General features: G+C 47.0%; 1 protein-coding gene across 1 annotated transcript in view; it reads left to right on the top strand.

Moving 5' to 3' along the window:
- The window catches only part of LOC309360305 (alpha-2-macroglobulin-like protein 1), a 61567-nt gene that overhangs the window by 37440 nt on the left and 3842 nt on the right, over window positions 1-20285 (top strand). The window contains exons 18-35 of the mRNA XM_081894995.1: window positions 2461-2551; window positions 2876-3032; window positions 4294-4519; window positions 5506-5632; window positions 6152-6273; window positions 6623-6674; window positions 7046-7129; window positions 7698-7874; window positions 9066-9147; window positions 9255-9411; window positions 12088-12156; window positions 14574-14736; window positions 16084-16244; window positions 16954-17169; window positions 17981-18102; window positions 18291-18381; window positions 19461-19529; window positions 19705-19807. Coding sequence (XP_081751121.1) covers window positions 2461-2551; window positions 2876-3032; window positions 4294-4519; window positions 5506-5632; window positions 6152-6273; window positions 6623-6674; window positions 7046-7129; window positions 7698-7874; window positions 9066-9147; window positions 9255-9411; window positions 12088-12156; window positions 14574-14736; window positions 16084-16244; window positions 16954-17169; window positions 17981-18102; window positions 18291-18381; window positions 19461-19529; window positions 19705-19807 — 2269 coding nt within the window. The remainder of the gene's footprint in view (window positions 1-2460; window positions 2552-2875; window positions 3033-4293; window positions 4520-5505; window positions 5633-6151; window positions 6274-6622; window positions 6675-7045; window positions 7130-7697; window positions 7875-9065; window positions 9148-9254; window positions 9412-12087; window positions 12157-14573; window positions 14737-16083; window positions 16245-16953; window positions 17170-17980; window positions 18103-18290; window positions 18382-19460; window positions 19530-19704; window positions 19808-20285) is intronic.

Below are 20285 nucleotides of genomic sequence, written 5' to 3'. Positions count from 1 at the left end.
TCTTCTCTGTTTTGGGTTGTCAATGGCATACATTCTGATGGTTCCCAGGATCATTAAATAAGGAGGAGCTTCCAGGGTTTGTCCTGTGATTTACAGCTCGTGGTTTTTCTGGGACTGTTAAACTACGAGCCCAGATTCAGATGACACACTAAACCAATCTATAGATAAGCTCAGCGCAGCAACAACTGAGGAGCAAAGAGAACTCAGTGAGTCAGGAACTCTCTAAAGCTTGCATTTTGCAGGTATGTCATATAATCTGGATGCCATATAATTGTAACAGAGACGGAGATGGTTGAGGCTAGTGCATCATCTTGTCATGTTGCTTGAAAGCATGTTGTTTGTCATGCTTTCTGCTTGTGCGTGCTGAGAATGTAGATAGTTTCCTTGAAGGGATGAAGCCTACCAGCTGATCCTGGCCCTTCTTGGCTAGTGAAATCTGCCAGACCTGGGCAGGGATGTGGACTTCAGAAGTCCTCCTGAAGACTTATTTCCAGTCTGGCTTCAGACTCAGTTTTGGAACTGAAAAGGACTTTTCCTGCTTCTCTTGGATCTTTCAGCAGCTTTCAGTACTATCAACCATGGTATCCTTCTGGACCACTTGTCCAGTCTACAGCAGCTCCAGTTCTTCTTGGAGAATTGGTCTCAGTTATGGAGAATTGGTCTCAATTATGCCTCACTTTTCCACCTGCTTGTCCCAGGAGAGCTGTTGAAATTATGAATCAGTGTTTGGAGACTGTACAAGGTTGGAAAAGTGTAAACAATTGGAATTTAATCTGGACAAGACTAAGGTGCTGTTGGTGCTTCTTGGGAAAGCTCATATGATGGTGTTGGCCAGGGATGCCTTATTACCAGCCTCATCTGTTATGCTAGCTGTCACCCTATTTGGAGAGCACCAAATTTACTATTGTTGTCCATGCACTAGTGACTTCCAGGCTAGACAAGTGCAGTGCACTCTTATTTTGAGGATGGTTTAGAAACCTCAACTATGGCAGAATGCAACGGCCTGACTACTAGTTAAGGCTGAGTGGCTGAATATTGTGCCACTAAGGCAGGGGTAGGTAACCTAAGGCCCGTGAGCCAGATGCAGCCCAGTCGCCTTCTCAATCTGGCCCACGGATCAGCGTGTTTTTACATGAGTAGAATGTGTCCTTTTATGTATCTCTGGGTTATTTGCGAGGCCTGCCTGGTGTTTTTACATGAGCAGAATGTGTGCTTTTATTTAAAATGCATCTCTGGGTTATTTGTGGGGCATAGGAATTCTTTCATTTCCCCCCCCCCAAAAAAAATATAGTCTGGCCCACCACATGGTCTGAGGGACGGTGGACCGGCCCACGGCTGAAAAAGGTTGCTGACCCCTGCACTAAGGTATTTCCAGGCCAAGTTCAAAGTCCTGGTTATGACCTTAAAACCCATTAATGATGGAGGACCAGGTTCTCTTAAGGACTGCCTGCACCTGTTACAATCTGCCCATACTTTAAGATCCTATTTGGAGATTTCTTGAGTTGCCAGTCTGTGCAAATAATTAGGCTGATGGACACACACAACAGGGCCTTTTCAGAAGTGGCCCCACAATTATGGAATATGTTTCTAAGTGAGATCAGGCAAGCATTAAGGCCCATTGCTCATTTTTAATGGGCCTTAATGACCCTTTTTATCATGAATTTGGGAAGCTAATCTGGATTATCAGTGGTGGCAGTTGTGGTGATGGCTGTTTTAGAGCTAGATGAGCTATTTTGTTGGTTTGTATGTTCGCAGGATAGAATTGGATGTTTTAATTTTTCAACTGCCTTTCCTGTTGGGTTTTATGAATTTGAGAGGCAGCTTGCCTGAAAAGTGGTCTATAGGCCATTCAAATAAAAATAAATAAATTGTGTTCCACAAAGAACAAGGGGGGGGGGGAAACATGATACAATGCACATGAAGTGGGAAGCATAACACACCAGTGTGTTTCTGTGAAACGTGTGCCCATGTGCCTATAAATCTGGAGCTACATTTTGTAATCTTAAAAGAGGAGTGGGCCTCTGTTTTGTGGTCTCTATGTGCATTCTTGTAACGTGGGAATATAAAGTAGTGACCTAAAAATGTCAATTTCAGAGTCTTCAGAGAAATCGTTTTCCTTGAGGCAAAGATATGAAGCCAACAGTGCCAAAAATATTGCCTAGCTGATCTTGATGAGAGCTAAATGAGCTTTCAGATAAACCTCATCTCCTCCTCTATTTCCCTTGATTGACACCTGAGCAGAGATTAATGTTGTAACACAACGTAATATGCAGCGTGTGAGTCTCAAATCATTTCTGTGGAATTGTGGGTCAAACCTTGTACACATCCATTATTGGAACGCAGAGCATTTTGCAATGATTTCCCTGCCAGAGATTCAAATGGCCTTGCCTCATAGAATTTTTCTTTCATTTCATGTTGCTCTCATATGCCATCCCTCACTTTTCTCTTTGATTTTTACAGCAATTAAATATGAAAGTTATAACCAACACCAAAATTAAGAAGCCAGTGTCCTGTGGATTGCCAGAAAGGACACCTGTTCTCTATAGCTTAGGTGAGAATCACAATCATAATTTGACAGTTTCTCAACCGGAGCCTCCCTTTGGCAGGGTGGGATATCTACCTTTCCTTTTATTGAACCCTTGGCTAGAGACAGATCATGCTTTTAAAGAGCTGTATAGGTTTTTGAAGCATTGCAGAAGTGCAAGCATGCCAAATCTGTGAACAGAAATAATTATGGGAGGAATTTGCAAATATTTATCATGGGAAATGATTGCCCTATTATATTACCTTCAGATTCCAGGATGGGGTGGATTTCCATTCCCAGTTCTCTGCTGCTTGACCGTCTTTGATTTCTGCTTCTTTGATTTCTGCAAAGGAGTAGGAGTAGGTGGCATTGCACCGGGTGCGCCTAATGTTGCTTCCAGGAGTGAAGCGGTGCCTGAGGCTTTTTCTTCGGTCCCCGGGAAAGCAGAGGAAGCCAAACCCAGGACGTACTTTCCAGAGACTTGGGTTTGGGCTCTGGTCCCTGTCAAGTAAGTAAAACTCTGCTGGGGAGGGAACCAAATGCCATGGGGGAACAGGAAGTATCTTGCTTGGCCATCACTCATTTAGCCCTCGCCTTTTGCTCCATGCTTCCCAGGCACAGACCCACAATCTAAAGCTCCTTGTGCAAGCCTTTGCTATTGTTTGGTTTTGTTGCTCTGGAGCTTTTTCCACCAAAAACTCGGTCTTTAAAGTTGAAGTGCAACAAACATCTATTTGGGTTTTCTGAGGCTTGATGTTTGCTCCGATTTGACATTTTGCTCTTCTTCTTCTTCCACTCAGCTGGCATTATCTTAAGGCTGTATTTTGTATTGTACATTGGCATTTTATATAATAATTTCAAAAATGCATCTTTCTAATGTTTCTCTGAAAGCCTGCCCAGTGCCAGAAGTTTATGCTTATATCACTTACGAACCAGAGGTGTGCATTTGTAATTTTGTGGGGCTCGGATGGTGTCATTATACTGCTCATTATCATGCAGTATATACTTGCTCTACGGGAGCACAGGGGGCAAGGGGGGAACTCTAGTAAAGTGGAAAATTCCACATAAATAGGCAACTGTTCTGTTCTTCCCACTGATTGCAAGTTTGTACCAACAGCGGGGGGGACGTGGGTGGCGCTGTGGGTTAAACCACAGAGCCTAGGACTTGCCGATCAGAAGGTCGGTGGTTCGAATCCCCGCAACGGGGTGAGCTCCCGTTGCTAGGTCCCTGCTCCTGCCAACCTAGCAGTTCGAAAGCACGTCAAAGTGCAAGTAGATAAATAGGGATCGCTCCGGCGGGAAGGTAAACGCCGTTTCCATGCGCTGCTCTGGTTCGCCAGAAGTGGCTTAGTCATGCTGCCCACATGACCTGGAAGCTGTACGCCGGCTCCCTTGGCCAATAAAGTGAGATGAGTGCCGCAACCCCAGAGTCGGTCACGACTGGACCTAATGGTCAGGGGTCCCTTTACCAACAGCGGGAGCGCAGACCTCTCTGTAATATATCCTGAAGAAGGTTTCTCTTTTGTTGAGGCCCACAACATTTTCATAAACACCAATGGCAGAGAGTATAAATTCTTATACTGCCATCTCCAAATTCCTCTATTCTAACTGAGACCTAGCACAGAACTAGAGGCTTGGTTAAACTCATATTCGGAGGTCTGCTCCTCTGACCAAACAAACTTATATTCTGGTGATATTGGTTTTGCCTTAGCAGTGAATGACTCAATTTTCTTGTCACTGAGGGAGTGACCTCTCTTCCTGTTCTTCAGCGAGGAGGGGAAAGCAACTTACCCGGTCACTGCTCCGGACACGATCACGGAGTGGAACGCTGATGCCTTCTGTGTGGCCGACATTGGCTTTGGACTCGCCCAGCAAGCCAAGTTCCGGGTCTTCCAGCCGTTTTTTGTGGATATGAGCCTGCCGTATTCTGTGGTCCGTGGGGAGACCTTGCTGCTAAAGTCCACTGTCTTCAATTACATGAAGGAATGTATCCAGGTTAGTGTCCATTGAGAACAAGCAAACAAGCTTCCCTTATATGTGTATCCAGAAAGAAAGGGATGGGGGGAACCCCACAAGATAGAGATGGAGGCTGGGGGGCTGGACCTCACCAGGGCCTTGCCCGTCCTACACCTGCACTCACCTGTCTCTCCCAAGGGACAGGTCAGTACTTTTCCCTCCTCCCCCCAACCACTCTGCGTTCAGTGTTGAGGGGACAGCTTGCATTTCTTGCTGTGGGTGAAGAAGCAGAAGCTCCACTTTGGATGTGCCACAGAAGTGTGGACAACAGGAAGCACAAGGCAGCCCATCCCCTTCATGGCAGAAGAGGTCCATAGAGCACATTCCCTCCTCGCCCCCCAGTCCTGGGAACCTGCAGTTCTCCTCCCACATCAACCCCTGAGTGTGCTTTAAATGTGTGGTGTGTGCACAGCCCCATATGCAACACAGCCTTATTGCTGCAAGAGACCAGAAGAGGCCAGAAAGCCACCCAGTCTGATCTGCTGCCAAGGCCTGGGGATGCCCATCTGCTGCCCCCTTCCTCTTCCCCACAGCCGCGATTCAGACCACCAGCTGAAGAGCTTCATGAGGGGCTCACAGAGGAACAGCCATGAGGGGTTTGTGTGAGGAAGCCAAGCCACCCACTCGTAATCCTGAGGGTTTTTGCAAATGGCATAGAGTTCTTCCTATAAACTTTGTTGAGTGAATAAATCTCGCCAATCTGATCTGGGGTGGCATTCCCCACATGTTAATATGGTGCCCCCAAAGCTCAAGGAGACCCCAAAGCTCAAGGAGGTCTTACTGGGAACAGTCTACACCCTACTCAGCTTCCCAATGTGGGGCACCCTAGGCATGGGGGTCTGGATCTCACTCCTAGCATAGGGCCACCTCCTGTGCTGCCCGTGCCTCTTCTCTGAATGTTTTCCCCTTGCCTTGGATTCGCTGCTCTGCCTGCTTCACGAAGGTCATTTTGCTGCATCTCCCAGGTGAGAGTGAAGCTGCTGGAGTCTCAGGAGGTGGACGTGAAGCCATGCCCAGCCTGCCAGTTCAGCACGTGCCTCTGTGCTGAGGAGGCCCACACCTTCTCCTGGAATGTGACGGCGACTCAGCTGGGTGAGGTTGAGGCACCTGAATGGCTGGGAGGAGACTTGCGGCTGCCAAGTGTCCCTCTGTTTCTTCCCCAAAGACCTTGTCATCTGAGGACACTTGGCAGAACCAACGGATTCTTCTGTTTGGAAGCCAAGCAGGCATTTAGTGGAATGTGGAAAGTAATAAAAATGCCCCCTGCTGAATGTGCTATGGGTTTGTTTCCTCCCCATCCAAGATGGCGTCCCTCCCCAATTTCTGCTAATGGCAGCTGTGCATCAGGGCAGATTTGGGGACTAGGCTACAAAGGAGAGGTTGGGGGTCCATCTCCATTCAAGAACCCTCTATAATAATAATAATAATTTATTATTTATACCCCGCCCATCTGGCTGGGCTTCCCCAGCCACTCTAGGCGGCTTCCAATAAAAATATTAAAATACTGTACTACATTACTATACTCCGACCTCTGTCCCCTACATCAGCCTCTTCTCCTCCCAGAGCTCCTGGCACTCATCATGGGTCTATGCCAATTTTGCCTTCCTCTAGGGCACGTCAATCTCTCGATCACCGCCGAGGCAGAGGAGACACATGAGCTGTGTGGCAATAAGATTTCGACCACACCTGCACGAGGCCGGTCAGACACAGTGGTCAAATCCATGCTGGTCAAGGTCAGTGTCTATGTGGCCTTCAGCCCCTGGTGTCCAACTTTGGCTCACAGCTATCAAGTGCCAGCAACTGATTCAGAACTCTGGGTCTCTCCTAAACAGGTTTTTTTTTTAGGGGGGGGGAGAGAATTGTATTCATTGGGTGCTGGGCAGGAGAGGGCCTTTGTATTTTTGCACAACCTCCCTGTTTCCAGGTCTAAGGCGATGTCAACCAGGGGCTGTGATCAGTTGGAAGGCCTGGCGATTGTGAGAGCTCTTACACAGAGCAGGGGAAAGGCAGAGAAGGTAGAAGGAGATTATTCCCCTGAGAGAGCAGCCCCACTCACCCTCCCATTCTCTTTTCCTCCCACAGCCAGAAGGCGTCCTTGAAGAAGAGACCCACAATGCCTTCCTCTGCTCTTCAGGTGTGCTTAGGCTGCATCCCTTGCTCAGGGCAGCTTGGCTTGTGATGGGGCCCCAGAGAACGCAAGTTGGAGAGAAGAAGAAGTGTTGCTCTGCTTGTCATTGGGCTGGAGACGTGTCTCTTCCCTAGGGCAGTAGCGGGATGTAAAAGAGACCCAAGACACACACTCTGTCTCTCTGCTTGCCAAGGGGAGTAGGGATGGGATGGAGAGGGGGCGGAACAACAGCTGAGAGAACATAGTGGCTAAAAACAGACTCACTGAGCTAGCAAGCTCCTAGTCCCATCTTCACTGTGTGCAAGTCTAACTGCAGATTATGACCACTTGGTTAGTGTTTTCAACTGCATTAATTCCTGTTCTTCATCTCCTTTCAGGGGATCCAGTTCACGATGAGGTTTCTCTAAAGCTGCCTGGAGCTGTTGTGGAGGGCTCTGGCCGAGCTACTGTCTCCTGCATTGGTGAGGAAATTTGCCCCCACATTTCTTCCCCATCTCTGGCCACATGAGAGATGAGAGTCCATTACAGATATTCAAACCACACAGAACAAAGATGGATAAGAGAGAGGGGCAGCCTGGGGGCAGGCTCCGTCCTGTGCACATTCCTTTAGCGTCAGAGGAGAGCCAGCACAATCAGGAATCCCGGGGTCTTGATCATAATCTCTATATGTTTAAATAAAAGTGCATAGTGTTGGAGGAGAGCCTGTTGTCTCCACATGCACATTAAACAAAAGTAATGTCCCCCACACAACCTCCAAGGCAAAAACATGCTTTAAAGGATATTCCAGATCAGATGCCCATGTTGATGCCTGACAAGGCCTTGGATGCATGGGGACTTCTTGACAAGTTTGGCCGTGCAGATGCTGGGCTTATCCAAGCAGATTTTATTGGACATAGTTTTAGGTGGCAGGTTGCTAGCATAATTTTAGGTGGCAGGTTGCTAGCAGAGAGGAGATTTTTCCTAGATTCTCTTCAGGAGTTTGGGGAAAGGGCTCACAACGTTTTCTTCCATCGTTTTGTCAACATCCAGGAGACATTATGGGTGCTGCGCTAGAAAACATAGACCAGCTACTTCAAATGCCCTTTGGCTGTGGTGAGCAGAACATGGTAAAATTTGTTCCCAACATCTTTGTCCTCCAATACCTGGAGAAAACGAACCAAGTGACTCCTGAGATCAAAGAGAAGGCAATAGAATACATGAAGAGTGGTGAGTAGAGCATTTCTCTGTCACAAAAATGAGGAGAGGGTTGGCATGGACTGTGCAGATAGCAAAGGGGGATGGAATAGCGGTGCTATTTTTCTAGAAAAAGCCCCATATATACCAGCTGTTAATTGCAAGGATAGGATACAAAGGAGAGCCACTGTGATGTAGCGTTTAGAGTGCTGGCCTATGTGCCTGTCCTTGTTTACTGTGCCTTCTGGCAATTTCCTCACTGTGAGAAGTGAGGTTACAGGGAACCAGGCAGAGGGCCTTCTCGGTAGTGGCGCCCGTCCTGTGGAACGCCTTCCCATCAGATGTCAAGGAAATAAACAACTGCAGTGGTACCTTGGTTCTCAAACTTAATCTGTTCCGGGAGTCTGTTTGACTCCCCAAACGGTTCAAAAACGAAGGCATGGCTTCTGATTGGCTGAAGGAGCTTCTTTCACTCAATCGGAAGCCACATCGGGCATTCAGCTTCCGAAAAACGTTTGCAAACACTCACTTCTGGGTTTGCGACGTTCAGGAGCCAATTCGTTTGGGAGCCAAGCCATTCAAATACCAAGGTACCACTGTATCTGACTTTTAGAAGACATCTGTAGGCAGCCCTGTTTAGGGAAGTTTTTAATATCTGATGTTTTATTGCGTTTTTAATATTCTGTTTGGAGCTGCCCAGAGTGGCTGGGGAAACCCAGCAAAACAGGCACGGTAGAAATATTATGATTACTACTACTACTACTACTACTCACTGCAGGGACGCGGGTGGCGCTGTGGGTAAAAGCCTCAGCGCCTAGGGCTTGCCGATCGAAAGGTCAGCAGTTCAAATCCCCGCGGCGGGGTGCGCTCCCGTTGCTCGGTCCCAGCGCCTGCCAACCTAGCAGTTCGAAAGCACCCCCGGGTGCAAGTAGATAAATAGGGACCGCTTACTGGCAGGAAGGTAAACGGTGTTTCTGTGTGCTGCGCTGGCTCACCAGATGCAGCTTCGTCACGCTGGCCACGTGACCCGGAAGTGTCTGCAGACAGCGCTGGCCCCCGGCCTCTTAAGTGAGATGGGCGCACAACCCTAGAGTCTGCAAGACTGGCCCATACGGGCAGGGGTACCTTTACCTTTTTTTTACTACTCACTGCATCTAGCAAACCAGCCTCATTAAATTGCACATTCCCAAACTGATAGTACTGATTCTTCCCTGTTTCCTGTAGGGTACCAACGTGAGCTGCTCTACAAACATGACGATGGCTCCTACAGTGCCTTTGGGAAGAGCGATGCTGAAGGCAATACCTGGTGAGTAAGCTCAGCTGGTGCCAGTTGGGCAAAGGTGTGGCTGTTGCTTTGAGTGGGTCTGAGACTGGAGCTGATTCTCCTCCTCCGCTTTCTCTCCCGCTCTGCAGGCTGACTGCTTTTGTGGTTAAGGCCTTGGGCCATGCAAATGCCTACATCTCTGTTGATGAGAAGCACATTCAGGAGGCTGTAGGCTGGCTGGGGAAGCACCAACTTCCCAGCGGCTGCTTTGAAAGTGTGGGGAGGCTCTTCAACAATGCCCTCAAGGTAAGAGCACTGTGAATTATGATAACAGCATCATACTTTTACAAACGTTTGGTTCCTCCTCTCTGCTGAGCAGTAGCAAACCTACAGGGGGTTCCAGGGCCTGTGATCCTTTGGAGAATTGAGACGTGTCAAAGACTCTCGTGGCTTTAAGAAATATGGTTTATCCACCTACTTCCACTTTTCGTCTGCATGGAAGGAGACCAGATCTTACAGTATGGTCACTTCAAGAGGGTCTTGTTCTCCACAGCAGTGCAGCCATGGAGTCCAAGACATCTCCCCAAGCCAGCCTCCCCAAAATGGATCCCACTCTTTCTTCTTCCCAGAACATCCTGCTAAAAACTCTCTTTTCCTGTCACCTCACACCCCGTTACCCTAGCAACCTTCCAAACCCCCAGTCTCTGTTCACGCCTCAGGGCAAGAGAGGGGCAGTTCTCTGGCATTGCCAATGGCTCTCAATGGTCCTGATCTGTTTCTTAATGACCCTGGCTTGGTCTGGTCATATTGCACAAGCTAGCTTAGGGATTCCTCTGATGCCCTGTGTATGAAGCTTCTTGAACATGCTGCTAAAGCCATGACAGATATTCGTGGTAAAAAGGTAAAAGGTCAAGGTCAAGGACCCCAGGACAGTTAAGTCCAGTCAAAGGCGACTATGGGGTTGTAGCACTCATCTCACTTTCAGGCCAAGGGAGCCAGTGTTTGTCCACAGCTTTCAGGGACATGTGGCCAGCATGACTAAACTGCTTCTGGCGCAACAGAACACCATGATGGAAACCAGAGCGCACAGAAATGCTGTTAACCTTCCCACCACAGCGGTACCTATTTATCTACTTGCACAGGTGTGCTTTCAAACTGCTAGGTTGGCAAGAGCTGGAACAGAGCAACGGGAGCTCACCCTGTCACAGGGATTCAAACCGCCAGCCCTCCGATCGGCAAGCCCAAGAGGCATAGTGGTTTAGATCACAGCACCACCCACGCTTATTCATTGTAGTACCAAGCAGCACTTTGTTGTTGTTGTTTGGTCGTTTAGTCGTGTCCGACTCTTCGTGACCCCATGGACCAGAGCACGCCAGGCACTCCTGTCTTCCACTGCCTCCCGCAGTTTGGTCAGACTCATGTTTGCAGCTTCGAGAACACTGTCCAACCATCTCGTCCTCTGTCATCCCCTTCTTCTCGTGCTCTCCATCTTTCCCAACATCAGGGTCTTTTCCAGGGAGTCTTCTCTTCTCATGAGGTGGCCAAAATATTGGAGCCTCAGCTTCATGATCTGTCCTTCCAGTGAGCACTCAGGGCTGATTTCCTTAAGAATGGCTAGGTTTGATCTTCTTGCAGTCCATGGGACTCTCAAGAGTCTCCTCCAGCACCATAATTCAAAAGCATCAATTCTTCAGAGATCAGCCTTCTTTATGGTCCAGCTCTCACTTCCATACATTACTACTGGGAAAACCATGGCTTTAACTATACGAAGCAGCACTACATGTATAATAAAATAAACAGTGTCTGTCAGAACACCTGCATTGGCACTTGTCCAAAAAAAACATGCTCACCTCAGAAAACTCTGCCTCTTTTTGTGCTGTTAATGTAGACATCCATTCCCAGAAACTTGGAGCAAAAATCTCTGTACACCTGAAACAGGAAGCTGATAGGTAAAGGTAAAGGGACCCCTGAACATTAGGTCCAGTCTTGGACGACTCTGGGGTTGCGGCGCTCATTTTGCTTTACTGGCCGAGGGAGCCGGCATACAGCTTCCAGGTTATGTGGCCAGCATGACTAAGCCACTTCTGGCAAATCATAGCAGCACACGGAAACACTGTTTACCTTCCCGCCAGAGCGGTACCTATTTATCTACTTGCACTTTGTGCTTTCAAACTGCTAGGCTGGCAGGAGCTGGGACCGAGCAACGGGAGCTCACCCCGTCGCCGGGATTCAAATCGCTGACCTTCTGATCAGCAAGCCCTAGGCTCTGTGGTTTAACCCACAGCGCCACCCACGTCTTTTTTACTTGGAGTAAAAATCTCTGTACACCTGAAACAGGAAGCTTATATAAGCCCATAAATCCGTCCCCAGGTTAGACCATGCTGGTGCTCTCTTAGTAAAGGGGTCCAGAGGAGCAATCGTTAGCAATGCTCCTGTTGTCTTTTGTCTTGAGAAGTGCAAGAAGGGAGCTGCCTGTCCTCTCTCAGCATCCTTGCAAGGTCAGCAGTGGAGGCTGAGGGTCACTCCCACCCTGCAATTGCATTTCTCCGTCAGGCAGAATTGCAGAAGAAGGCAGCTTGCTATTTCCTTCCTGCGAAACAGCAGTAGCTGATGAACAACCAAGGCTCAGTATGTTCTGGTGCCTTTGTCAGAAAATCTCGATTAACAGAAAGAAAACAAATTATAATCAATGTAGTTCTGCAAGATCTCTCTCCTGCTTCCTGTGCTGCATGACCGATTCTTCCTGACTAAGGAATGTTTTGGCCACTCCTTGTATAAACTTCCTTGGGGCGTGGGCGATACCTTGAAATTACCTTTCCTGACATTTAAGGTGGGAGTTTCACACAGACAGGAGTGAATCACATTGGTGCTTATAAGTGATGCTTAAAATAGTCATATACTCAAGGCCTGATCATTGCTTTCCAAACTGTGAGGAAATGGCTCTCATAGTCCTCTGGCTTGACTTCTCTCTTCCATTCTTAGGGCGGTGTGGATGACGACTTCTCACTAACAGCTTACATTGCTGCCTCATTGCTGGAACTGGGCAAGAATGTAAGTCCCTCTGGCTTTCCCTCTGGGCCTTCCGCATTAGTCCTTTGTTAACCCAGGATCCAAAGGATGAACTTTATAAACAAGGAATAGATGTGTATACTGAAATAGACACATGGGCTGTGTGCACATTCAAAGGACATTTCCCACCTCAAATAATTCTGGGCCCTGTAGTTTGTTAAGGGTTGCTGAGAATTCTAACTCTTTGAGGGATAGAGTTAGAATTGCCCAGATTTCTTCAAGGAAAAGAATGCGCTTTGAGTGTGCTTTAAAGATATTTATACATGCCACCCCAATCTCCATGCAGCAAGAGATTCCTGGGGTTCAAGCACTTGCCCAGAGGTCAAATTCCTTGGAATGAAGGTCAGTGGGGACTGTCTTTAGGATATACAGTTCTTTTTACCTATATGTACAACCTGAGCATAGGATGGAGGAGCATTAACACCCCAAAATATATTGCTTCTACATTAGTGCGAGCTTTGGAAGCAGAACAGAGCAAGCATGTCTGTGTGTGTCCGTTTCTAGCAACTCGCACAGAACTCTCTGGTTGCTGATTGGCTGCTCCTGCAGGCCAGTCAGGTCGCTGATTCACTTCCACCTGGAGCTGGATTGGGTGACTCCTGAGGACCAATCAGTCTCTCTGTTTAGGGGAGCTTTTAATGTTTGATAGGTTATTGTATGTTAGTGTATTATTGGAAGCCTCCCAGAGTGGCTGGGGAAACCCAGCCAGATGGGCAGGGTATAAATAATATATTATTATTATTATTATTATTATTATTATTATTATTATTATTATTTTTATTTTGTCCTTGAAATATACTCAAAGTCGAGTGTGAATTTCATGCTCTTTATTCAGCTCATAGTAGCAATGAATGAAACTTTCCCCAAAACATCTAGCTTTATATACATTATTTACACAATGGGCCCTGCGTGATTGGCTAATTCCGAGCTGCTCTTGTAGGCCAATCAGGATGTGGATTCACCTCCTCCAGAAGCCTGATTGGCTGCTCCTACAGGCCAGTCAGGTCGCTGATTTACTTCCACCTGGAGCTGGATTGGATGGCTCCTGCGGACTAATCAGACTGCTGTATTCTAGATCCTATTGTTCTAGGATTCAGCTCAGTACATAACAGTCCTCCTACTTAGCAGTTAGGTGAGGGGCAGGGAAGGGCCCACTCATTTGTTCTACGCCACAGAGCAACTTATTTTATTATGCTCCTCATGGTGATAAGCTAGTCAGCCAAAGCCATTAGCTGGACAAAGGAATTGGTTTGGCAAGCTTGCTGCCATGCATTCTACCATAACAGATACAGGATTCCGAAAATTGGAAGGGACTCAGGGCATCATCCGGACTGACACCCCACCCCCACAACTCATAACAGTATGTTGTGCACACTTTGCAACTGAAGCCATCAAGGCAACTGAACTGATTCATCCATTTCCTGGCATTTAGGCAGTTGAGTAAGCATTGAAAGCCCTTAACATGCCAAACCAGGCTTCCTCAACCTTGGCCCTCCAGATGTTTTAAGACTACAATTCCCATCATCCCTGACCACTGGTCCTGCTAGCTAGGGATCATGGGAGTTGTAGGCCAAAAACATCTGGAGGGCTGAGATTGAGGAAGCCTGTGCTAAACCTTGGGTAGGCAAATCCAGGGGCTGGATCTGGCCCAATCGCCTTCTCAATCCAGCCTGCAGACTGTCCGGGAATCAGCATGTTTTTACATGAGTAGAATGTGTCCTTTTGTTTAAAATGCATCTCTGGGTTATTTGTGGGGTCTGCCTGGTGTTTTTACACGAGTAGAATGTGTGCTTTTATTATTTATTATTATTTGGAGCATAAATGCCCACTATGATTATTTTTTCCCCTTCTATAGGGACAGTGGACCAGCCCCCTGCTGAAAATGTTTGCTGACCCCTGTGCTAAACCATGTTTATTTTGTTAACTGAATTTGATTACATTTTGAGAAGGCAATGCCAAGAACTGCTTCGTATGAAAGTTAAAGGTGCAGGAGCATGCCTGACTGGGGGATTTCAGGTCAATTGGAGAGGTCAATAGCAAAGTCTATGAAAGAAAAATGTGCAGCACTTGTCAGCTTCTTGGGTTTAAGCAATTTCTTGCTCAGCATCCTGAAGCTTACCTCTCCAACACTGCCAACACTCTATCAGCCTGTTTAACAATTTTCTAACCATAAACTGTGACTCTATAATATAATATAGCATTATGTGGATTTTTCTGCTGCCATATCATCATAATGTCTTGGGGCGACTAACAGCAATTTATTTCCCTATATTTTATGCAATTCATTTACATAAGATGTGGTAATATAAAGCCTGCCCCCTCATATAGGATATTATGAAATCATATCCAAGCTGCAAGCTAATTGAGTCATTTTATTTTTTAAAAAAATTACTTTAAAGGATACCATGGTAGAGAACGCCTTAGCCTGCCTTAAGAAGAACTTAAGTTCTGCAGAGAGCAGCTATTCCAAGGCTTTGCTAGCTTATGTCTTCACTTTGGCTGGAGACACAGAGATACGGCAGCAGCTCTTAACAGCCTTAGATGAACAGGCTGAAAAAACAGGTAGGAGGGATTATTTCATTCAGTACAATCTTTGTTCTGGAGCTTGCTGTTTTGCAAGCCTGGTTTCCAGGCTTCCTTTCCGATGCCCCATTCTGAATATTAGCCCTTTCCTCTGAAGGTGCTATGGGATAACCAGCCTCATATAAACAACATGCTTAAGTCTAATCAATGCATGAAGTGGTTAATACCATGGAGTAAGCTGTCCTGCCAGGCTTAGTGAGGCCACTTCCCCTTACCTTGGGAGGAAATAGGTAATCAAGCCTTTTCACTCTAGTCTATCTGAGAAGCTCAGCTTGTAAAGAGATTTGAGCTGATGGAGTTAAACTGCATGGCTCTCACAAGCCACTCTTGAGTTCTTATATTCTGAGCACTTCACTTGCTGCCTTTCCCGTCTAAACTTATACATTCATGTCTGTCAGGGGCTCAGGAGCAGAGGCACAGGAGAGGGAGGAAATGGAGAGCGAGGGGGAGGAATCCGAAGGGAGCGTAAGCGATGACAGTGGTCCGAGGTCCCTGAGTCTTTCCAGCGAATCGGAAGATTCACAGAAGGGGGCGCCCATGGTCAGAGCAAGGGGGGTGCCTAGGGGGACACCCCAGGAAGAAGGGGCCAGAGGGGACTCAGAGAGCAGCAGTTGGAAATCAGGACCAGCTTCCCCACCAGAGCGCAGTGGGGGGGAGGAGTCCCAGGTATCGGGATCAGGCTGCTCACCGCCAGCGGGAGGAGATGAGTCAGGATTGACCACGCCTCCATCGGAGAGCGCGGAAACGGTCGAGAGGAAAGTTGGAGGCTGGGCGCGCGCGCCAAGTTCAAATGTACAGGCGAGCGGCACAGCAGGTAGCCTGGATAGGGAGCCAGGTCCTAAAGCCCACCGGAAGGAGGGACAAGAGTCAGGGGGGTCAGCGTCAGAAGAGTCCAGAAAGGAGGAGACCCCGGGGGGCAGAAGGACTCAGAGGAGGAAGGAGCAACGGAAGAGGTGGAGTAAGGCTAGAGTCTTAAACTGGTGTACAGGGGGTGGAGACTCAGACGGAGCTTCCCCGATCTAGGTTCTAAGACGTAGAGCTGCACGCTGCGGCTTGGAAATGGAAACTGAACTTCAATAAAGACTTTTGTACATTATTACTGACTAGCGTTGGTCCTCTGTGAGCTGGGACCTAGAGGCAGCTCTGACAATGTCTTTTTTCAATCTCTGCGAAATAAGAAAATAAACCCTCCAGAATTATCAGGGTCTTTGGATTCTCAGGGATAATGGAGAAGGATTTGGGTTATTATGGAGCAGTAGAGCTGGCTTACTTTTATGTTCTGTTACTGAACGATGTTCTCCTTCATTCTTTCCTCCTCCTTTGTAGATGGGGCCATATCCCTCTCAGATGTAGAGACAACAGCCTACTTTCTCTTGAGTTACCTCTCCAAGCCAGAGGTGTCCAACGATGAAATCAAATATGCCTCCCAGATAGTGCGTTCCCTTACCAAAGCACAGAATCCATACGGAGGCTTTTCTTCCACACAGGTAAGAGGCAAGATTTGTCCTCTGTAGAAAGGGGAGGCATCTCGGACAAGGAGAGCTCCTCTTTGTCGAGTACATTTTGGTGTTTCCATAACACAATAACACAAATATATTCTGGCAGCAGAGGCTTGTCACACTACTTTGAAGGACTTGAATTTGCCTCGGCTAATGCAATCAGTATTGGTGACAATTTTTGTTTTAAAATGTTTGTTTATTTGTTGAAATTATTGAACATGATACTAAGTGGACCACATAAAGTAAAGTGTCATGGGATGCAATAAATGAATAGGGGAACTGATTAGATTTTAATCTTTCGGCAAATCACACTATTATATGCCTTGTGTCAAACTGGGCCACAAAATCATGGTGTGGAATGAAGACCCATAAAAATATGATGAAGAAGGATAGCATTTGGAACACTATGGAAAAGGGGGATAAAATATTTAAGTGAGGCATGTTGCATAATTCAGCACAGGACTGTTCCATGCAGATATGCACGTGAAGATGTGGAGTCACATATCTAAATAATCAATAACCGTGCCTGTTTATAATCTCCCTGCACATTCATTCATTGCAAACAGCTACGCTTACCTATGCATGAGAATGACTGCTACACATTGCAAAAATTCCCAGTAATGGGTGATTTATCTGATGGTTTTAAAGAAGAATCTTGCACCTACCACACCCAAGATGACGGTTTGCTTTCCCCCAGGACACAGTGGTTGCCCTGCAGGCTTTACCCAAGTACGCAGCCTTGACCTATCGTGAAACAGGCGATGTGAAGGTCCTGGTGAAATCCAGTGGGGGTTTCCAGCGCGAATTCCATGTGAACAAGCAGAACCGGCTGGTGTTGCAACAGGCTCCTCTCGCAGAGGTTCCTGGTCAATACAAAGTGGAGATGTCGGGGGACGGATGTGCTTATGTGCAGGTAATCTCATGGAAATCACAGGGGATGAGTAGCTATGAAAATAAAGGTGTTTCATCGAAATTCTACTCGATATTTATCCAGAGCAGAACTCCAACGTATAGTTGGCAGGGTAAAAAATTAAACACGTTGCGGGATTCCCACCTCCAAAAAATAGACCAGAGGCAATTAATATTTCTTCCAGCAGAGCTTTACTGCCACTGAAGGCAAATGAGCATAATGGTCACAAATCTAATGCATCCAGGATTGGCACTGTCCATAAGAAATCCAGTTGCAGCAGACTTCACGTAAACTTACAATAACTTATAATAAGACCAAAACTCAACACTATATACAGAACACCACACCAGAAGGAAGAGAGATCAAAAAAGAAAGTGAAACCCAGGCTCCTTCTGGCCTTCCTTTTATAGTCCGCATTACCTTTCCAAAGGAGATAATAGAACCAGTTTAAGCCAGCTGTACTCTGCTTCTCTGAAGGAATAACCCAAACATCATGAGCCTTCTGCTTGTTTCTTTCACACAGAGAAGCTTCCAGAACCCTCTTGAATTAATTAGAATAGGAAAGATCTCTACACATCAGATCAATACTTTCTGTACTAAGAAATGCAAACTGGCAAGGATGATACGTATGTTTCATGTGCATGCAATCCCCACAGCTCTGTGCAAATATACCACTCCTAGATCTGTCCACTGTGCTTTTTAAGATTGCAAGGATGAAAAGCTTTTTCTCCACAATGTAGTACAGTACTTGCTTGATATTGTTGCTACAAGGTAACAGGAGCTGGGAATATAGCATTCTTTTTTCTTCACCTAGACTACCCTTCGATTTAACTACTCACCTGAACAGACCAATGTTTTTGCTTTGAGTGTGGAGACGTCACCAAAGGAATGCAACCAGGTTTCCAGGAAATTTTTCGACATCCATCTACAAGTGAGGTATGGAATTTTACCCCAGTTGGTTCCTGAGCTCAGATAAACACAGGGAGAAGCAGCCAGTAAAGCTTTAGTGGCATGAAGAATTGCACCCAGCTGCTCTGTGAAGCTGTTAAGAAATGCTAGCCATTGAGCCTCCTCTCTCCCTGGGTTGCTTTCTTTGCTGAAACTTGATTCGTTTCCTCTGATAGCTACACAGGTCAACGGAAGACAAGCAACATGGCCCTGATAGAAGTGAACATGGTATCAGGATTCATACCTCTCAAGAAGTCTGTGAAGAAGGTGAGAAAGTCTTCTGAACCTCCATCTTCTGCCCTTCCTCAGTGTATGCAAGATGCATTTCTAACATTTGTTAGTGGCCATATAAATTGTACACTTGTAATGATCTGTTAGGGGACACGGGTGGTGCTGTGGGTTAAACCACAGAGCCTAGGACTTGCCGATCAGAAGGTCGGCGGTTCAAATCCCCACGACGGGGTGAGCTCCCGTTGCTCTGTCCCTGCTCCTGCCAACCTAGCAGTTCAAAATCACAGCAAAGTACAAGTAAATAAATAGGTACCGCTCTGGTGGGAAGGTAAACAGTGTTTCCATGCACTGCTCTGGTTCTCCAGAAGAGGCTTAGTCATGCTGGCCACATGACCTGGAAGCTGTACGCCGGCTCCCTCGGCCAATAAAGAGAGATGAGCGCCGCAACCTCAGAGTCGGCCACAACTGACCTAATGGTCAGGGGTCCCTTTACCTTTAATGATCTGTTGGGAAATGCTGCTTTAGGCTTGTTGTGAAAAACCAGTTATGGCCGTTTACCTCAAATCCTCTCATATTGGCACCATATCCGGCTTGCTGGAAGCATCTACCCACTGAAAAATCTGAAATGTTCCCCTGGCAAAAGAAAAAGGAGAACACATGTCTGAAGTGTTGCTTATACAACCTATTAGGCGTCCTTTCTAGTGCAAGATGAGATGGAGAGACACTTGTTTGAAATTACTCTCTTATGTCCTGTCTAGGCCAAAAACAGTGTGCAATTTCTGAGGGCAGGCAGCCCTCCCAGGCGCAAAGGTCTTGGGGCATTCTCCTCCTTTGAACAAATAAGGGTTTCTGCCAGGTGGAATGTATGGAGGCTCAGGTCTGCCTAGCAAAAAGATCCAGCCAGGGAAGTAACGGGGTGGAAACAACCTACAGGCCACAATTCGGCCATCCCTAGTATTAAAACAAAGATGCAAATCTGTAGGTTGAGCAGCCCACACCTCATCTTTTGCATGACTGCACAGATCTCATGAATGGCTGTAGCACAAGGCTGGTATAAACAAAAATCACAACCAAGATGTTCCTTAACTGTGTCCTGCTGTTCTATATTCTGACAGCTGGAAGGGAAAGCCAATGTAAAGAAGGTGGAATTTGACCCCGACAAGATCAGCATCTACCTGGATCAGGTGAGAACTATGGTATGAAACTTGGACCAGGAGCACTTGGGAGGGGGTGGCTTAAGAGACTTCATTCCAGAAGTCTAGGAATGTGGAAAAGCAGGTATGTATAATAGGATTGTGGTCTGTAGGAGTGCTTGCAAGAGCTAGATCTGATATTTTGCCCCACTCTGTTTCTCTTTAGTTGGACAGCACTGTTCAAACCTATGTTTTCTCTGTGGAGCAGGAAATTGACGTGCTAGATCTTAAGCCAGCGATAGTGAAAGTCTATGATTATTACCATCCAGGTAAGCATCTGATTGGTTACTCCCCGTTAATATGCAACTGCATCATGACTCCGCAAGTCCTGCCTTTTTGCTCCCACAGAACTTTGCCAGGACGCTTCAGTCTCTCAGCTGCTCTGATTCTGTGGTGGTTTTTTTAAAAGTTGTTCTTCCCCAGTACCTGGCATCCATGGGCAGCTGCCAGGGCTCTCCACAGCTTGACAAGGTCCACTGCGGCTGACATTTACCCTGGGCTCTAAGTAGCCCAAGATCGCTGGGTTCTAAGCTGCCATTTTAAATTCCCACCATGCTCCCAATGTTGTGTCATTCCAGGACATTGCAAGAAATGTAATTAGTAGGCACTGTGGGTTAAACCACAGAGCCTAGGACTTGCCGATCAGAAGGTTGGCGGTTCGAATCCCCACGATGGGGTGAGCTCCCGTTGCTCCTGCCAACCTAGCAGTTCGAAAGCACGTCAAAGTGCAAGTAGATAAATAGGTAC

Source organism: Podarcis melisellensis, assembly GCF_964234715.1.
Source record: "Podarcis melisellensis genome assembly, chromosome: 17".
Lineage (NCBI taxonomy): Eukaryota > Metazoa > Chordata > Lepidosauria > Squamata > Lacertidae > Podarcis > Podarcis melisellensis.
The sequence above is the reverse complement of the archived record's forward strand: the minus strand, read 5'-3'. Positions and strand labels throughout refer to the sequence as shown.